Source organism: Pelophylax lessonae, assembly GCF_965119305.1.
Source record: "Pelophylax lessonae genome assembly, chromosome: 4".
NCBI lineage: Eukaryota > Metazoa > Chordata > Amphibia > Anura > Ranidae > Pelophylax > Pelophylax lessonae.
In genome coordinates this window covers 667476660-667497074 of record NC_138771.1, presented here as the reverse complement: position 1 = coordinate 667497074, position 20415 = coordinate 667476660, and the positions used below count along the sequence as shown (strand labels likewise).

The 20415-nt window shown below is 44.2% G+C and overlaps 1 protein-coding gene across 1 annotated transcript; it reads right to left on the bottom strand.

Annotated features, from left to right (window-relative positions):
- Positions 1 to 554: 554 nt before the first annotated feature.
- Positions 555 to 19355, bottom strand: LOC309553081 (thialysine N-epsilon-acetyltransferase-like; the record flags this gene model as incomplete). Its single annotated transcript, XM_082253980.1, has 6 exons — positions 555 to 848; positions 2685 to 2725; positions 3174 to 3275; positions 10099 to 10185; positions 10735 to 10786; positions 19290 to 19355. 6 exons carry the CDS (start codon positions 19353 to 19355, stop codon positions 555 to 557), a joined length of 642 nt encoding a protein of 213 aa, XP_082110106.1.
- Between the last annotated feature and the right edge of the window lie 1060 nt (positions 19356 to 20415).

Sequence of the window (20415 nt, the reverse complement as noted above, 5' to 3'; positions counted from 1 at the left end):
CAGCAGAGGGGGCAGTACATAGAAACCCCCCCTCTATAGCATCCAGGATATGGCCAGCAGAGGGGGCAGTAAGGAATCCAGAAGGATAATGGGGGTTGAAAGGGGACATCAACAGCATAATGAGACATCCTTTAACCTGCCAAAGCAGTGATAGCACAGTGGGTGGTGTTATGAACACCTGTACAGTTCACTTCCCCTTTAATATGCATTCCCAGGACACCAGATGCCTTTCAAGGCTTAATTTTCACGGTTTACTGGAGTGAACTCTTTTAAGACCATTAAAAAAAAAAAAGTGCATAGAGAAAAAAAATTTATATTTTAATAAAAGAGCAATTTTATCAAAAATGTTTATAAAGTTTTCCTTGTGTGTGTGTGTGTGTGGGGGGGGGGGGGGGGGGGACCTACTACCTCTGCCTATCACAGCCAGTTTGAGATTATGAAGGAGCGCTCCACCTATGTTTGATAAGGTAGTCTTCAGTGGACTCCCCCAGTAGCTTCTGATCAGCTCCCATTGTAGTGGCGTCAGGTAAGTGGAGATGTGAACACTGAACAGATTAAGAAGACAGCGAGTGAATCAACTCCCCGTCAGTTTTGGGTGAAGCACCCATTAAAATTCCATGTGGGGAAACAAGAGGTGCAGCTGTATCGTAACAGTCCAGAGAGTCTCCAGCCCGCTCATCATTCTTAGAAACCATCCGCTGTAGGTCATCCGGGAAGAACCAGATCATGCGCCACCCGTCCTCCTCAGACATGTTGCGCCCACCACGGGACTGGTAGAAGGAGATGGCCGGCTGGTTCCAGTTCAGGACAGAGAGCTGGAGACGGGCGCATCCCAGAGTCAGGCACAGCTGAGGAGAGAGGATAGACACAGTGAGAACGGGCACAGCCGCCATTATATTATAACATCAGATGAATGCATTCACAGCGGCCAGAAAATAGAACCCTCCTCCACCCTCCCCCGTTTAAGGGATCATCCTGTTACAACACCACCACACTAAGTATGGGCCTCATCTCCATCAAGTGTATCACTCATAGGACAGTCTCAGCTGTGCGGTTTGTGTATAAACCCCACTATGTTCTAGGATCCTGAAGAGTTAGGGTTTCCACTTATAATGTGGGTGGGCCTAACACATATGAAAAGTAGGTGTGTCCATGACACCATTCTTCTCAGGTCAGTCTGGCCACTGTCTGTGGTGCAGTACACTTATGTGACCCATTATGTACTACTTGTTTAACAAAGATGCAGATTTCAGTGACCAACACACCAGTTGTTACACCCTCTGGCAGCTGAAAATCTCAAAAATTGCTATGAAAAAGACATTGTGAGTATAATAAAAATCTGAAACAAATTTAGATATATTTGACACGAGGTTGATATAAAAATTTTCAGTACTGGGAAATAACCACCACCAACACAACACCACCACCCACAACAACAACACCAACAAACACCACCCACAACAACATCCACCCACCAACACCCATAACACCACAACCCCAACAACACTCCCCCCCCAACAGCCACCCAAGAACATCCACCCACCAACAACAACCACCACACCCCCCCCCACACTAACACCCACCCACACCAGTAACACCACATTAACAACACCACTCAACCACCACCACCACCGTTCAACAACAACAACCACCACCACCACCGTTCAACAACAACAACCACCACCACCACCGTTCAACAACAACCACCACCACCACCGTTCAACAACAACCACCACCACCACCGTTCAACAACAACCACCACCACCACCGTTCAACAACAACCACCACCACCACCGTTCAACAACAACCACCACCACCACCGTTCAACAACAACCACCACCACCGTTCAACAACAACCACCACCACCACCGTTCAACAACAACAACCACCACCGTTCAACAACAACCACCACCACCGTTCAACAACCACCACCACCATTCAACAACCACCACCACCACCGTTCAACAACCACCACCACCACCGTTCAACAACCACCACCACCACCGTTCAACAACCACCACCACCGTTCAACAACCACCACCACCGTTCAACAACCACCACCACCGTTCAACAACCACCACCACCGTTCAACAACCACCACCACCGTTCAACAACCACCACCACCGTTCAACAACCACCACCACTCCCTCCCAACACCACCACCCACTCAACATCAAGAAGACCCACACATACCACCAACAACATGAATACCACCAACCACATCACCTACACCCACCCAACAACAACACCCACACCAACCACCACCACCCAGAAGTGGCTGACTGGTAGAACACAATAGGAACTCTCGGTAATTACAACCTGCAATGTGCTACCAGTATCTGTGCCCCAGCCTCCAGGATACACTCTGTAAGTATCAATCCCTCCTAAGACTAGGAGTGAACACCTGCGGGCACAGCTGATTCTATAATCAGATTCTTTAATATATATCAATGGTCTCTTAGAATGGGGCACAGTACCTGAGAATGATATTTTATAGAGGCCTCTTGTAGGTCATAGTAGGTGCGGTATTATAAACATCACCCGACTATATGCAACCCTTGGCTGTAAGTAACAGAGGGGTTAGGACTAGGAGCAAACAACTGTGTGCGCAGCTAGTTCTATATTGGAACACTAAATACTCCTTTGTGTGTATAAAGGTCGAAGTAAAGATAGAGTGTACTCACTTCTGCTGTAGCCTTCAGCAGCTTGGAGCCGATTCCTTTACCTGCATAAGACTAGAAGGGTAAGAATAAGGAGGAGACATGCCGTGTTTGTATTTATCTATAGGAGAAGAAGGCACCTATAGGGATACAGCTATCAGAACTGCACACAGGGGCCCTGGAGAGAAGAGGGACACATCGTGTGATCATATATATTGTTCCACACACTTTTTCTACAATTCCATGACCATTTTCTGGCCACACTTAAAAAAAACCTTCACACACTTTCAAGTGTTCCTTCTGACCTCAGATGCAAACATATGACGACAACTACGTCCTGGTGGAGTAAAATATAGAATCTATGGGAACTTGAAGAGGGCCTGTCTGTCTACCATTTTTACATTACACTACGACATCAAATATTGTGATGGGTGGGGGGAGGGGGGTAAATCTGGGCATGTGATCTGGTTCGTTTTCCTCCCATCCCCCCCCCAAAGATCTGGTATACTCCACCTCTGTACTGTGACATAACAAAGAGGTCCTCCAGGTACAGCGCTCGCCCTTTAAATGTGTTGTAGATGTAATGAGACAGGGCGTAACCCACCAGCCGCGGGCCTGAAAACATAAAGAATATGAATAGACCCAGTTTATATTTCATGACCTGTGAATGTGGAACTGGGAATAAAAAAAAAAAAAAAAAAAAAAAAAAGTTGACAGGTTGAGTATTTTTGGCAGAAGAATATAAAAATATATTTAAAAAAAATGGTATTATTCCGATTACTTTTTTATCTTTGCTAGACAAGACTTTGCGTGCATATACAATATATAAGCCAGATCAGAGCCAGGGATTGGAGTACCGAGAGCTAAGTATGTGGTGGATGCCTAATGGTAACACCACCCTAGACACACTTTACATTCCATAGCTCACCGTTCATTTCACAGGAAATTTAGGTTTTAATTACAATATTATTTACAGGAAAGAAATTTAAACCAAAATGTCCCATTTTTAAAGCTACTCTAGACAGCTCATCTGTTCAGTTTTTACCATCTGATCGAATAATCCAGCCAGATATCTTGTCGATGGATCCCACCAAAAAGATTACCTTTTTTTGTCTGAGAATTTTTAAGATACCAGCACCAGACATAATCATCATCAATGATAGTCATTGTCGAGATGCTGAATGTTACGTGTCTTTCTGAAGGCCAAGTAAATTAACCAATCAGGAACCTGTTTTTACTAAGTAGTAAAGTGTTTTACCTTGTGGGGGGGGGGGGGTAAGTCAGCTGATGAGGTCATATTAATTACCTACTTCTGTAGTCTTACTGAAAAGGAATTTACTTGATTACATGTGGAGAAGAAACCAAAGGATTCCCTTTTCTTGGGACAGAGGACAGAGCCGAGGAGCTGCGGGACAGAGCCGAGGAGCTGCGGGACAGAGGACAGAGCCGAGGAGCTGCGGGACGGAGGACAGAGCCGAGGAGCTGCGGGACGGAGGACAGAGCCGAGGAGCTGCGGGACGGAGGACAGAGCCGAGGAGCTGCGGGACGGAGGACAGAGCCGAGGAGCTGCGGGACGGAGGACAGAGCCGAGGAGCTGCGGGACGGAGGACAGAGCCAAGGAGCTGCGGGACGGAGGACAGAGCCGAGGAGCTGCGGGACGGAGGACAGAGCCGAGGAGCTGCGGGACGGAGGACAGAGCCGAGGAGCTGCGGGACGGAGGACAGAGCCGAGGAGCTGCGGGACGGAGGACAGAGCCGAGGAGCTGCGGGACGGAGGACAGAGCCGAGGAGTGGAAATGTGGGATTAGACATGTGCAGGACAAAAGAAAAAAAAGTTTTGTTTTGATTCTGCATTGTTTGTTTAATTAAATCTGTTACATTAGTTTTACTCATTATTGGAATTTGTTTCATCAGTTTCGAATTCGCAAAACTCAACCAAGTTCTAAAAGATTTATCAAAATCGGTATATGAAAACGCATTCATATTTGATTTTCTTTCCATTTAAATAGAGCTGTTGCATTAGGCTGTTGATACGGACTGTCTGACAATTTGGGAATTAGAACAAAAAGTATAGAACGATCTTCTGAAATTCAAATAGAATACATTTGATTTTAAATAGAAAAGATTAGAATAGAAAATCGAAAGAACAGAATAAAATAAATAGAAAGAATATAACGGTTATATTCTATATTAATTGTTTTCCAATTATTTTCTAAATAGAGGTAAGGTGGGGTGCCGTGGGATGGAGGACAGAGGTGAGGAGCCATGAAATGGAGGACAGAGGTGAGGAGCCATGGAATGGAGGACAGAGGTGAGGAGCCATGGAATGGAGGACAGAGGTGAGGAGCCATGGAATGGAGAACTGAGGTGAGGAGCTATGGGATGGAGAATAGAGGTGAGGTGAGGAGCTATGGGAAGGAGAACAGAGGTGAGGTGGGGAGCTATGGGATGGAGAATAGAGGTGAGGAGCTATGGGAAGGAGAACAGAGGTGAGGTGAGGAGCTATGGGATGGAGAACAGAGGTGAGGTGGGGAGCTATGGGATGGAGAACAGAGGTGAGGTAGGGAGCTATGGGATGGAGAACAGAGGTGAGGTGAGGAGCTATGGGATGGAGAACAGAGGTGAGGAGAGGAGCTATGGGATGGAGAACAGAGGTGAGGTGAGGAGCTATGGGATGGAGAACAGAGGTGAGGAGAGGAGCTATGGGATGGAGAACAGAGGTGAGGTGGGGAGCTATGGGATGGAGAACAGAGGTGAGGTGAGGAGCTATGGGATGGAGAACAGAGGTGAGGTGGGGAGCTATGGGATGGAGAACAGAGGTGAGGTGAGGAGCTATGGGATGGAGAACAGAGGTGAGGTGGGGAGCTATGGGAAGGAGAACAGAGGTGAGGAGCTATGGGATGGAGGACAGCAGTGAGGTGAAGACTCAGAGCTATGGGATGGAGAACAGAGGTGAGGTGGGGAGCTATGGGATGGAGAACAGAGGTGAGGTGGGGAGCTATGGGATGGAGAACAGAGGCGAGGAACTATGGAAGGGAGAACAGAGGTGAGGTGGGGAGCTATGGGATGGAGAACAGAGGTGAGGTGGGGAGCTATGGGATGGAGAACAGAGGTGAGGTGGGGAGCTATGGGATGGAGAACAGAGGTGAGGTGAGGAGCTATGGGATGGAGAACAGAGGTGAGGTGAGGAGCTATGGGATGGAGAACAGAGGTGAGGTGGAGAGCTATGGGATGGCGAACCAAGCTTAGGAGCTATGGGATGGAGAACAGAGTTGACACAGATCATTCTTATATGAATAAAAATCTATATTGTGCTGCCTGTTTTAGAACAGAATGTGCGGTGGGAGCTGTGGGATGAGAATAATGCTGTATTTTTTATAACCGATACTAAGTTGCTCTCTAGGCAGATTCCCATTTGTTTCAATGTTGACGTTTTACCTTATTTATTATTTTTGTGTGAGTGCAACTTTCTACCAGTTACGAAAAATTATTCTTATGGATGCAGAAATGAGAGGAAGCTGCCCTCCACTGGACTGAGATGTGTGCTGTTCTTCCCCAGATTTGTATGGTAAATTATTATATATTATATATTATATTATTACAGTAATACAGAGTAGTGATTTACCAATATCGATTTTTCGTTTGCCGATACCGATATTTTGGCCATTGCATATCAGTATCGGCCAATATTTTGAACATTTAAAGTTTTGCAATATAAACTCTATTTTCGACAAATCCATTACTGAGCATGTTAAGGTTTATTAACATTTTTAACATCAAAGGCTCGTTCTTCACACCTTAAAGTGGAGTTCCACCCTTAAAGTAATTTTTCCCCATCTGCTTGCTCTCTGTTACCTGAAAAATAAATGGATAATCACGATTTCTTTTTCTTTACTTACCTTGTTTTAGAAGAAAATATACTCACCTTACTACCTCTCTCTTCGGCCGCGGCCCGCGCTTTCACTTCCTGCTTGCATTGATTCCATTGCTACTAGGAATCAATGCGCCTGCACCGGCCCCGCTCGTCACTTCCGTTGCAGGCACATCATTCACTGCTAAACAGCTTATGGGCATGCCCAGAAGCTGTGCAGGAATGACGTGCATGCACCAGACATGACAAGCGGGGGCCGTTGCAGGGCATTCTGGGAAGAAGAGGACGCCGAAGAGGACGCGCTGGCTTCAGCTGCCCACACCTGAGATGGCAGCGCTGGACAAGACATTTTAAAAAGGCAAGTGTTTCTTCTAAAAAGGTAAGTGCGACCTGGGACTGTTCAGAGGCTATCCATTGTGGAATGCACTAGCCCTAACTGTCCAGGGGGTATTTTTATAAAAAAAAAAAAAAAAAAAAAAAAAAACAAACTTTCCGAGGGTGGAACTCCGCTTTAACTGCATGAAAACTGATAGGAAAACCGCACTTGCAGGGACATCAGTTTCACATCATATGATTGTGAATGATGCATAAACTGCTGCAGTAGTGCATTCACTCACTGCAATCATTTTATATCACTACTGCAGTGCAATCAGTGCAAAACTGCTAGAAAAAAAAAAAAGCTAGACAACAGCTACACAGTGTATTGGGGAGTCAGGGGACTACTGCTGCAGTAGTGAACTCACTGCAATGATTGTAAATCACTAACTGCAGTCAGTGCAAAACTGCTAGAAATAAAGCTAGACAGTGGGGAGTCAGTGGACTACTGCTGCAGTAGTACACTCACTGCAATCATTTTAAATCACTACTGCAGTGACTGCACTGCAGTAGGGATTTAAAATTATTGCAGCGGTGAGTGGCACACTACTGCAGCAGTAGTCCATTGACTCCAATCCACTGTCTAGCTTTTTTTCTAGCTGCAGTCAGTGCAAAACTGCTAGGAAAAAAAGCTAGACAGTGGAATGGATTGGAGTGGACTGGACACTACACTTTCAATACTCCCAGTTAAGTAGAACAATATTATAGTGCAGAAAGCATAACATTTCACAATATCAGCAATATTGATAACCTCCGGGGGCCGATTCTGTTGCCTTCAATAATGCACCTTTTAAGTAGTCCCATTTCTCCTGGACTTCATGTAATCCGTTCCAGTCTGATAAGGACTCATTTATGACTAATTTCATTTTTGAAAAGTCTGTTTTTAGATTTTAGAAAAACAGACTTTTCAAAAAATGAAATTAGACATAAATGAGTCCTTATCAGACTGGAACGGATTACATGGAGTCCAGGAGAAATGGGACTACTTAAAAGGTGCATTATTGAAGGCAACAGAAAATTGCATTAGACTTGTCAGTAAAAGCAAAAAAAGGAAGAGACCACTGTGGTACTCAGCAGAAGTGGCCCAAATCATTAAAAATAAGAAGCTAGCATTTTGTAATTATAAAAAAACCCAGAGCAATGAAAAGGAAATCTACAAGATTAGGCAGAAAGAGGCCAAGCAAGTTATAAGAACTTCTAAAGTGCAGGCAGAAGAAAAACTAGCTCAGTCTATGAAAAAGGGGGATAAGACATTCTTCAGATATATAAATGAAAAAAGGAAATTAAAACAAGGAATAACTAAATTAAAAACAAAGGACGGAAGGTATGTAGAAGAGAATAAAGGGCTAGCCGACTGCCTTAATGAATACTTCTGTTCAGTTTTTACAGAAGAAAAAGAAGGAGAAGGACCTCCACTTGAAAGGATGACTAATGAATCGTTTGATGCATGTGTCTTTAAAGAGGAAGACGTTCTAAGATTGCTGTCTAAAGTGAAGACAAATAAGTCACAGGGTCCTGATGAGATACACCCAAAATTATTAAAAGAGCTTAGTGGTGAGCTGGCAAAACCATTAAACTGATTTATTTAACCAATCATTAGTAACAGGAGTCGTCCCGGAAGATTGGAAATTGGCAAATGTCGTGCCCATTCACAAGAAAGGTAGTAGGGAGGAATCGAGCAACTATAGACCAGTGAGTCTGACATCAATAGTAGGCAAATTAATGGAAACCCTATTAAAGGATAGGATTGTGGAACATCTTAAATCCCATGGATTGCAAGATGAAAAACAACATGGGTTTACTTCAGGGAGATCATGTCAAACAAATCTTATAGATTTTTTTGACTGGGTGACTAAAATAATAGACGGTGGAGGTGCAGTAGACATTGCATATCTAAATTTTAGTAAGGCTTTTGACACTGTCCCATATAGAAGACTTATCAATAAACTGCAGTCATTGAGAATGGACTCCCATATTGTTGAGTGGATTAGGCAGTGGCTGAGTGACAGACAACAGAGGGTTGTAGTCAATGGAGAACATTCAGAACAAGGTCATGTTACCAGTGGGGTACCTCAGGGATCTGTACTGGGACCAATTTTGTTTAATATCTTCATAAGTGATATTACAAAAGGCCTCGAAGGTAAGGTTTGTCTTTTTGCTGATGACACAAAGATATGCAACAGGGTTGATGTTCCTGGAGGGAAACGCCAAATGGAAAAGGATTTAGGAAAACTAGAAGAATGGTCAGAACTCTGGCAACTGAAATTTAATGTGGATAAGTGCAAGATAATGCACCTGGGGCGTAAAAACCCAAGGGCAGAATATAGAATATTTGACACAGTCCTGACCTCAGTATCTGAGGAAAGGGATTTAGGAGTAATTATTTCAGAAGACTTAAAGGTGGGAAGATAATGTAATAGAGCAGCACGAAATGCCAGCAGAATGCTTGGATGTATAGGGAGAGGTATAAGCAGTAGAAAGAGAGAAGTGCTTATGCCGCTGTACAGAACACTGGTGAGACCTCACTTGGAGTATTGTGCGCAGTACTGGAGGCCATATCTCCAGAAGGATATAGATACTCTAGAGAGAGTTCAGAGAAGAGCTACTAAACTAGTACATGGATTGCAGGAAAAAACTTACCAGGAAAGGTTAAAGGACCTTAACATGTATAGCTTGGAAGAAAGAAGAGACAGAGGGGATATGATAGAAACTTTTAAATACATAAAGGGAATCAACTCGTTAAAGGAGGAGAGCATATTTAAAAGAAGAAAAACTACCACAAGAGGACACAGTTTTAAATTAGAGGGGCAAAGGTTTAAAAGTAATATGAGGAAGTATTACTTTACTGAGAGAGTAGTGGATGCATGGAATAACCTTCCTGCAGAAGTGGTAGCTGCAAATACAGTGAAGGAGTTTAAGCATGCATGGGATAGGCATAAGGCTATCCTTCATATAAGATAGGGCCAGGGACTATTCATAGGATTCAGATATATTGGGCAGACTAGATGGGCCAAATGGTTCTTATCTGCCGACACATTCTATGTTTCTATGTTACCGATATATCGGGGAAAGTACATATCGGCCTTGCTGATAATCGGTCGATCCCTAATACAGAGATCCTCAGACAATGGTTAGATTTTCCTGCAGTAGGTTGTGTCTCCTACATTAGTGATGAGATTAGCTCCTCCGATACCTTCTGCTCTTTTCTGTTCATCTTCCTCCTCGGCCACCAGGCAGCGGAATAGAGGCGAGGGTTCCTCAAAGCCATCACGGCGCAGTCCTGTGGATGAAAAAAAATGGTTATGGCCAGGACTGCTTTGACTCCATGCAAAGTACAAAGGAGTGCCAGTTGTATATAAAATCTACCATTAAGGCAAAATATTGAACATCGTGTTATGGTAAGGTGGGGGGGGGGGGGGTGCAGGGTAGAACAGGGGAAAGGGTGGTATAAGGAATAGGGTGGTAAGAGGGATATGGTGGGATGTGTCGGGATCATACAGGGGTATAATTGTACAGGGACAGGATGGCACAGGGATAGAAGGTATTAATTGCATGCAAAAATGCATCCAGGGTAAAATTCTACCCAACCCCCTTTCGCAATTTTCATGAAATTGTCCAACTGATGGGCTCATTGGATGATCCGATTATCCCAAATATCTGCAGGAAATCCCCCATATTATATTTAATTTACTCTATATCTGAGGAAAAGATTCTTCCCTCTGCAAGTACCCCAAACAGGGTGTCACCAGGCACGAATACTGAGCATGAATACTGAGATTACAGTATTCTGAGATTCTATAGTTAATACATTGCTGGCAGGGAGAGATACCTTCTGCTGTATTATTCACACGATCCGACATCTTCTCATATTCTGCCAATTCCTGAAAATACAAAAAACACAATAAGCACAACACAGCACCTCCTACTGGCTGCTAAGAATTACACCCAGTACACCCAGAACACAGGACAAGAGAAGTGGTACTGTGCAGAGTCCATAAATATACAAGAACAGATACTGAGAATTACACACGGAATACAGGACAAGAGAAGTGGTAGTGTGCAGAGTAGGGATGAGCTTCCGAGTCGAACTTACGTTACATTGGATGTTTGCTCGTTCGTCGAATGACGAACAAATGGGCTTCTTCGCGGGAACTTCGAGTTCCTGCATTATCATGGACTCGGACTTCAATAAATCACCTGCTGGCCGGGGGATTCAAAACTTCAGCCATCTCATTGCAAGCCTGGTATTCTGCCACCGTTAAACCTGCTGAAGCTGAAAACACTCTCCCTAACTTTTATCTCATCCACTATGTGTAGGGTGAGATAGGAGTTAGTTAGTTAGGCAGGGAAAGGGTGTTCAACCTAAGCATGCTTGACGGTGGAATAGCTGGTAGAACACCAGGCTTGCAATTGCAAAGTTGTAGGTTTGAATCCCTTGGCCAGCGGGTGGTTTACAAGTGGAATTCTATAGTTAATACATTGCTGGCAGGGAGAGATACACTAATATATAGTACACACACACACACACACACACACACACACACACACACTGCAGTTTTTTTATCAGTATTGCTGAAAAAAACGGCACAATTAAAAACGACGTGGGGTTCCCCCTAAAATCTATACCAGACTCTTATCCGTTTTTTTTTTTTTCCATTTTGGCGTGGGGTTCCCCTTAAAATCCATACCAGACCCGAGGGGGTCTGGCATGGATTTTGGGGAGGACCCCACGCAGTTTTTTTTTCATTTTTTGATCTGTATTGCCGGGAGCCGACAATACATTACAGCTGCGAGCAAGTTTAAATGACATTTTTTTCCCTTTAGAAATGCCAGTATTTCTGCACCAGGCTACAAACATGGCACAAATGCACCATTTTACAGGCACATTAAGGGGACTCCCCAGGCACGATATTTAAAGGAATTTTTTATTTTATGGTTTCATTTTAAGCATTATTAAAATCACTGCTCCTGTAAAAATGATTGTTTAAAAAAAAAAAAAAAAAATGCATTGATTCATGTCCCCCAGGGCACCACCTGGGTCCCCATACACTTTTTTGGGCTAATAACTTGTATTTAAGCTTTTAAAATGAGGACTTTTGATTTTTCATGTTCGTGTCCCATAGACTGTAATGGAGTTCGTATGTTCTCTAGAACATTTCCCCTGTTCGAGATGTTCTGGTGCGAACCGAACAGGGGGGTGTTCAGCTCATCACTAGTGCAGAGTCCATACATACAGAATAAGAATAGATACTGAGAATTACACCCGGCATACAGGAAAAGAGAAGTAGTACTGTGCAGAGTCCATACATACAGAATAAGAACAGATACCGAGAATTACACCCGGCATACAGGACAAGGGAAGTGGTACTGTGCAGAGTCCATACATACAGAATAAGAACAGATACCGAGAATTACACCCGGTATACAGGACAGGAGAAGTGGTACTGTGCAGAGTCCATACATACAGAATAAGAACAGATACTGAGAATTACACCCGACATTCAGGACAAGAGAAGTAGTACTGTGCAGAGTCCATACATACAGAATAAGAACAGATACTGAGAATTACACCCCTCATACAGGACAGGAGAAGTAGTACTGTGCAGAGTCCATACATACAGAACAAGAACAGATACCGAGAATTACACCCGGCATACAGGACAAGAGAAGTGGTACTGTGCAGAGTCCATACATACAGAATAAGAACAGATACCAAGAATTACACCCGGCATACAGGACAAGAGAAGTAGTACTGTGCAGAGTCCATACATACAGAATAAGAACAGATACTGAGAATTACACCCGGCATACAGGACAAGAGAAGTAGTACTGTGCAGAGTCCATACATACAGAATAAGAACACATTCTGTAGTTTCACACCTTTTCCTCTACTGAGATTTTTGGTGTAGTTCTCTTTTGCTACCACTAGATGTCCTTGCCTGTCCTTAGTTCATTACTACTTCTGGACTGGAAGATTTTCCCCCTTAATGATAGGGCCATTTTTTGCAATACGGCATGGTGTTATTTTAACTTTTATTTTTTGCGTTCTAAAGAAAAAAAGAAGATCGACAATTCTGAAAAGAAACAAAAAACAAAACAATATTTTTTCCCCCTCTTTCTTCTATATAACATTCCCAATAAAAAAAATAAAAATCACATTTTTTTCCCCCATCATTTTAGGCTAATTTGCATTCTGCTACATGTTTTTGGTAAAAGAAAAAAAAAATCCCAATAAGCGTATTTTGACTGGTTTGTGGAAAAGTTATCACGTCTACAAACTAGGAGTAAGATTTAGGTCACTCTTATTTATTTATTTTTTACTAGTAATGGCGGCGATCTGCGAGTTTTTGCGGGACTGCGACATTGCGGCGGACAGATCGGACCCCTAACTGACATTTGACACTTTTGGGGGGACCAGTGACATTACTACAGTAATCAGTGCTATCAATATGCACTGTTACTGTACTGACACTGGCAGGGAAGTGGTTAACACCAGGGTCGACCAAAGGGTTAAATTTGTCCCTAGGGGGTGTTTTCTAACTGTGGGGGGGGGGAATGGGCTTATGGAATCAACACATGGACCGGTGTTCCTAAATAGGAGGATCCCTGTGTTGATTGCTGACAGAACAGCGGTCTGCCGTGTTTACAACAGCAGACCGCCGTTCTGTCTCCACGGGGAGCGATCGCGAGTGCCCGGTGACAATCGCAGCTGCCGGCCCTGCAGATCAGCTTCCCTGCTGACGAATGGGCGCGCGTGCCCCCATGATCGCTCCTGCAAAGCGCCGTACGGGTACGGCTATTCGCGGAAAACTTATATCTGCGAAGGCGTTAAAGCCATCGCAGATTCTGCTTTGTGGTTACATAGTTACATAGTTAGTGAGGTTGAAAAAAAGACATCAGTCCATCCAGTTCAACCCATGATGTGTGTGTGTGTTTGCTTTTAACCGTACATTGTATACCCCTGTATGTTGTACATTGTATACCCCTGTATGTTGTGGTCTTTAAGGTGTCCATCTAATAGTTTTTTGAAACTATCAATGCTCCCTGCTGATACGACTGCTTGTGGAAGAGAATTCCACATCCTTACCGCTCTTACAGTGAAGAACCCCTTACGCTCTTTAAGGTTAAACCGCCTTTCCTCTAGTTTTAGTGAGTGGCCACGTGTCTTATTGTATTCCCTTTCTCTGAATAGTTTGTTCCTTATGCTCGGGTCACCAGTACACAGAGATGTATTGTAACGAAGTAGAACTACTTAAGTACTGTACTTAAGTACCGAAATGCGGTATCTGTACTTTCCTAGAGTAGAATTTTTTTCTCCTACTTCTACTTTTACTTCACTACATTTTTTCGATGATTTCGATACTTCTACTCAAGTATTTTTTTTTTGTGCTGCATAGTTACTCGTTACTTTTAAAAAAATTACCACTGCCAGAACAGTAGATGGCAGGTTTCATAAAGCTCAAAAAAATGTGTATAATGTCATTTGTAAATCAGCGCATACGAAAATAAAGGCTGTGTATAATAAAAGCTGCTATACCAAATCTTTCCAATAAAAAGAAAATATGAAACAAACAAATAAATGGCGCTACAGCGCTTAAAGTGCATCAAGAAACTACTAACACGGGTTAATCATTTGAATAAATCATTTGAAATAATAAAAAACAATATGATGTTCAAACTTTTGACTTCTTTCTTTAATAACTACATAACACAGTACTTGTACTTCTACTTTCAGTACTTGAGTAGAATTTTTTTTTCAAAACTACTGGTACTTTTTACTTTTAGTACTTAAGTAGCAAATTTTTTAAAAAAACTACTTGCAATACTTAAGTAAAAAAAATGTTGAATACTTTAGTACTTCTACTTAAGTAACTTTTTCTGCGAGCACTTCCACTTCTACTCAAGTCACTTTTTGATCGAGCACTTGTACTTTTACTCAAGTAGAAATTTCGAGTACTTTATACAAGTCTGCCAGTACAGTATTTGTACATTGATATCATATCCCCCCTCAATCGTCTCTTCTCCAGAGAGAATAGGTTCAGTTCTTGTAGTCTTTCCTCATAGCTGATGTCCTCCATTCCCCTAATCATTTTTGTTGCCCTTCTCTGGACTTTCTCTCCAGTTCCAGCACATCCTTCCTGAGGACCGGTGCCCAGAACTGGACAGCATACTCCAGATGTGGCCGGACCAGAGTCTTGTAGAGTGGGAGAATAATCTCTTTATTTCTGGAGTGAATCCCCTTTTTTATACATCCCAGTATTCTGTTGGCTTTGCTTGCGGCGGCTTGGCATTGCATGCCACTGCCAAGCTTGTTGTCTATCAGTACCCCCAAGTCCTTTTCCATCCTAGACTCACCCAGAGGTTCCCCCCCTAGTGAGTAGCTTGCTTTCTGGTTTGTGGCCCCCAAGTGCATTACTTTACATTTTTCAACATTAAATCTCATCTGCCATGTAGTTGCCCACCCCGTTATTTTGTTCAGGTCTGCTTGCAAGGTTTCCACATCCTGCATAGAAGATATTGGCATGCCTAGTTTAGTATCATCTGCAAATACTGATATTGTACTAGATATCCCCTCCTCTAGATCATTTATGAATAAATTAAACAGGATTGGTCCCAGGACAGAACCCTGGGGGACCCCACTTTCCACACCCGCCCAATCCGAGTACTCCCCATTAATCACCACCCTCTGTACTCTCCCCTGGAGCCAGTTCTCTATCCAGGTACTCACCTTATGGTCCATACCTACCTTCCTTAGTTTGTACAGTAAGCGTTTGTGGGGAACGGTGTCAAAGGCCTTTGCAAAGTCCAGATAAACCACATCCACAGGCTTACCTTTATCTAGATGGCAGCTCACTTTATCGTAGAAGGTTAATAGATTGGTTTGGCACGAACGATTTTTCATGAATCCATGCTGATTACTACTTATAATACCGTTTTCATTACTAAAGTCTTGTATGTGGTCCCTTAACATCCCCTCCAAAATCTTGCAGACTACTGATGTTAGGCTGACCGGCCTATAGTTACCTGGGATATATCTCGGCCCCTTTTTAAATATCGGTACCACGTTGGCTTTTTTCCAATCAGCTGGCACCATACCCGTCTGTAAACTATCCTTAAAGATCAAGAATAATGGTCTGGCAATCACCTGGCTGAGCTCATTGAGAACCCTCGGGTGCAAGCCATCCGGTCCCGGGGATTTATTTATGTTAAGTTTCTCTAGTTTAGCTCTAAGTCTATCTTCTGTTAGCCATGGCGGTATTTCCTGAGGTGAATTATTTAGTTCGGCCTTACAAGCTGGGTTAGTGTAGCACCCCGATTCTTTTGTGAAGACTGAAGAGAAGAAATTATTTAACACTTCCGCCTTTTCTCTGTCCTCAGTGGCCATTTTTCCTTTATCGTCTTTTATGGGACCAATGTGTTCTGGCCTCGCTTTCCTACTGTTTATATACTTAAAGAACTTCTTGGGGTTCTTTTTACTCTCCTCCACTATATGTCTCTCGTGTTCTATTTTAGCCGCCCTGATTTCATCTTTACATTTCTTATTACACTCTTTGTAATGCTTAAATGCTGCCACTGACCCCTCAGTCTTGTATTTTTTGAAGGCCTTTTTTTTAGCACTAATATACATTTTTATGTTGGAGTTTAGCCACCCAGGGTTAAGTTTTGCTCTTTTAAATTTATTTCCCTTTGGAATGCACTGGCCAATCCCCTTGTTAAGTATGCTCTTGAAGCACTCCCATTTTTCCTCCGTGTTCTTTGTTCCCAGGGTTCTATCCCATTTGATATTTCCTAGCAGCGAGTGCAGTTTTGGGAAATTGGCTCTTTTGAAATTCAGTGTCCTTATATTACCCTTGTGTTTCCTATTACTGTAATTAATACTGAAACCAATTGACCTATGGTCACTGTTCCCTAAGTTGTCCCGTATTTCTATATCCGTGAGCAGGTCTGTTTTGTTGGTAATCAGTAGGTCAAGTACCGCATTGTTTCTTGTCGGTGCATTCACCATCTGACCCATGAAATTGTCCTGCAAAATATTTAGGAACTGCCTAGCCTTGGCTGAGTGCGTGGTTCCTTCTGCCCAGTCTATATCTGGATAATTAAAGTCCCCCATTATAATGACATTTCCCATCCTTGCTGCCAGTCCTATCTGTAACATGAGGTCCGCCTCCCCCTCCTCCCTCTGGTTGGGGGGCCTATAGCATACGCCCAATATTACCTTCCCCACTGTGCCTTCCCTTTGTAGCTCTACCCATAGGGATTCTGCCTCGTCCTTAGCTCCATTATTAATATCATACCTCATATTTACCTGTATACTGTTCTTCATATACAAACATACCCCTCCCCCTTTTTTACCTTCTCTATCCCTGCGATAAAGGGAATACCCCTGAATGGTCGCCATCCAGTCATGAGAGCTGTCAAACCAAGTCTCAGTTATCCCCACAAAATCTAAGTCCTCCTCAAACATCAGCAGCTCCAGCTCTCCCATCTTGTTAGCCAGGCTTCTGGCATTGGTATACAAACCTCTTCATTTTGATCGGTTACATTTATCCTCTTTTGATGTTTTTAGGCTGCTCTTTTGATTTTTCCCCATACCCACCATTTATGGGGAAGCGTGCACCATTTAGGAGATATTCACTCTTTTGGCAGCCGGTAACTTCACCGGGGCATACCGGTGCTGTTCCTTCAGAGTGCAATGCCATGGCCGTGCCTCCCATGTGCATGCGCTAGAGTGACGTCATCGGGGCTCAGCCATTCAAGCATGTTAGCACATTATGCCATTGCCTAGCAGGGGACTTTTTTCTTTTTTAACTACCGTTTTTATTGGAATCATGTTCTAGAGAAGGACTTCCTCTTTGTTCAGTCCTCTAGGGAGACATCAGGTAGCCACCAGTGAGCCACGGACTTGGGTGAGCTTGTGTCTGATTGGGCAGAGTTCTCTTGAGAACTGGGCAGCCAAAGTGGTCTTATAAAGCCCCTTGCGATGCCATTTTGGTCAGCCCTGCAATGCAGGAAAGGTAGGTACAGACACAGGCTTATGGGGAGAGATAGGCTAAGACTAGGCACAACGGAGATAGCAAAGTCTGGGGACTTCCCAGATACCTCCTGTTTGTACCCAGTAATGGTAAGAAGGACTTCTCTGCATGTAATCAGCGTACCGGTCTGGAGGGAGGCTGCACACAGTACAGTGACAGTGCAGCATTCCCCTCAGCCGGTCACATGCAAATATGCTCAAGGAAGCAAAACTCTGGCCACCTACTGATTGTACACATTGTATATCTACTAAGCCTGACTTTTTATGGGGAACTCAGCAAAAGGATGGGAGGAACCCCTCATAATGGGAACAGCGGGTGTACAGACCCGGGAACTCCGCACAGGGATGGTTGGAACCCCTCATAATGGACACAGAAGGCGTACAGACCCCGGGAACTCAGCACAGGGATGGGAGGAATCCCTCATAATGGGCACAGCAGGTGTACAGACCCGGGAACTCAGCCCAGGGATGGTTGGAACCCCTCATAATGGGCACAGCGGGTGTACAGACCCGGGATCTCAGCACAGGGATGGGAGGAATCCCTCATAATGGGCACAGCAGGTGTACATAGCCGGGAACTCAGCACGGGGATGGTGGGAACCCCTCATAATGGGCACAGCAGGTGTACAGAGCCAGGAACTCAGCACGGGGATGGTGGGAACACCTCATAATGGGCACAGCAGTTGTACAGAACCGGGAACTCAGCCCAGGGATAGTTGGAACCCCTCATAATGGGCACAGAAGGTGTACAGACCCGGGAACTCAGCACAGGGATGGTGGGAACCCCTCGTAATGGGCACCGTGTGTGTACAGACCCAGGAACTCAGCACAGGGATGGTGGGAACCCCTCATAATGGACACAGCAGGTGTACAGACCCAGGAACTCAGCACAGGGATGGTGGAAACCCCTCATAATGGGCACAGTGTGTGTACAGACCTGGGAACTCAGCACAGGGATCTCATGAACATACAGTGGAATATCAGTTTTAGGAGGAGTGGAGCCCCCCCTATAGAAGATCCATAGACTCTAATAATCATATCACATTTTCAGGGGCAGACAGTCTTTGGGAGTCCGGCATTAGCTCTTGTTGGTATTCCACTCACACTTCCAGCCATGCCTGGGGAGGCAAAGTTACCACCTCATCCCTTTAAACCCAGACACGTATTAATTACACAGGTTCTGTGGCTGATTAATATGGTAATTAAACTCACTTAGTGCCATATGTGCCTTATATTACTCTCAGAATCCGTATAACTAATATGTGTTCAGTTTTAAAGTGATTTGGGGGCATCCATGACTGTTGGGGGTCATCTGCTACCTTTCTATAGGAATAGAAATCCCATCATCCTACCTGGATCATCCGCATGATCTCCTCGCAGTCTCCCGGCTCCGCTGCTCGCACCCTGTATCCGGCCATCGCGTTGCTCACACATGCCGTACCCATGCTGATCCCCTTCACTGTCAACCAAGCCCCACCGCCATCTAAGTCCAGAATCCATCCAGACTGCAGGAGAGTCTCACTCCTCCTGTCACATTCCTGTGTCTAATGACCACATTGAGATGTAACAGCTTGTTAGTAGCCACCTGATCAGAGAGCAAGTGTGAAAGAGGAAACCCATGTATTCAACAACCTGAACATAGCCCCTCCCCCCCATGGAGAATTTAACCTCTTGTCTGCAATTTACTGCTAACAAGTCTACTGCGAATAAAGCAGCCTGGAATTCCAATCATCTATTCCAGTCCGATATCTGATTCAGATGTTGATGCTGGACCTCCCCCCCAAAAAAAAAATAATGGTGTGGGGTTTCCCCCCCAAAAATCATACCAGACCCTTATCTGAGCATGCAGCCTGGCAGTCTAGGTAAGTGCAGCACTACACTCTTATTCAATTGGACTGCATTATGATATTGGTCTATTGCAGATGCGGTAACGGAACTTATAGCCTGTCAACTCCAATTCAATGCTCTATACCAGGGGTCTCCAAACTTTCCTAAACAAAGGGCCAGTTTACTGTCCTTTAGACCTTAGGGGGGGCCACACTGTGGCCAGTAGGAGAAGAAAATGTCCTGGCATCCAGTGGGAGTTCACAGTGCCCTATCTTTGGTATCGGTGCAAGGAATAGTGCCCCATTGTTGGTGTCAGTGGGAGGAATAGTGCCCCATTGTTGGTGTCAGTGGGAGGAATAGTGCCCCATTGTTGGTGTCAGTGGGAGGAATAGTGCCCCATTGTTGGTGTCAGTGGGAGGAATAGTGCCTCATTGCTGATGTCAGTGGAAGGAATAGTGCCCCATTGTTGGTGTCAGTGGAAGGAATAGTGCCCCGTTGTTGGTATCAGTGAGAGGAATAGTGCCCCATTGTTGGTGTCAGTGGGAGGAATAGTGCCCCATTGTTGGTGTCAGTGGAAGGAATAGTGCCCCATTGTTGGTGTCAGTGGGAGGAATAGTGCCCCATTGTTGGTGTCAGTGGAAGGAATAGTGC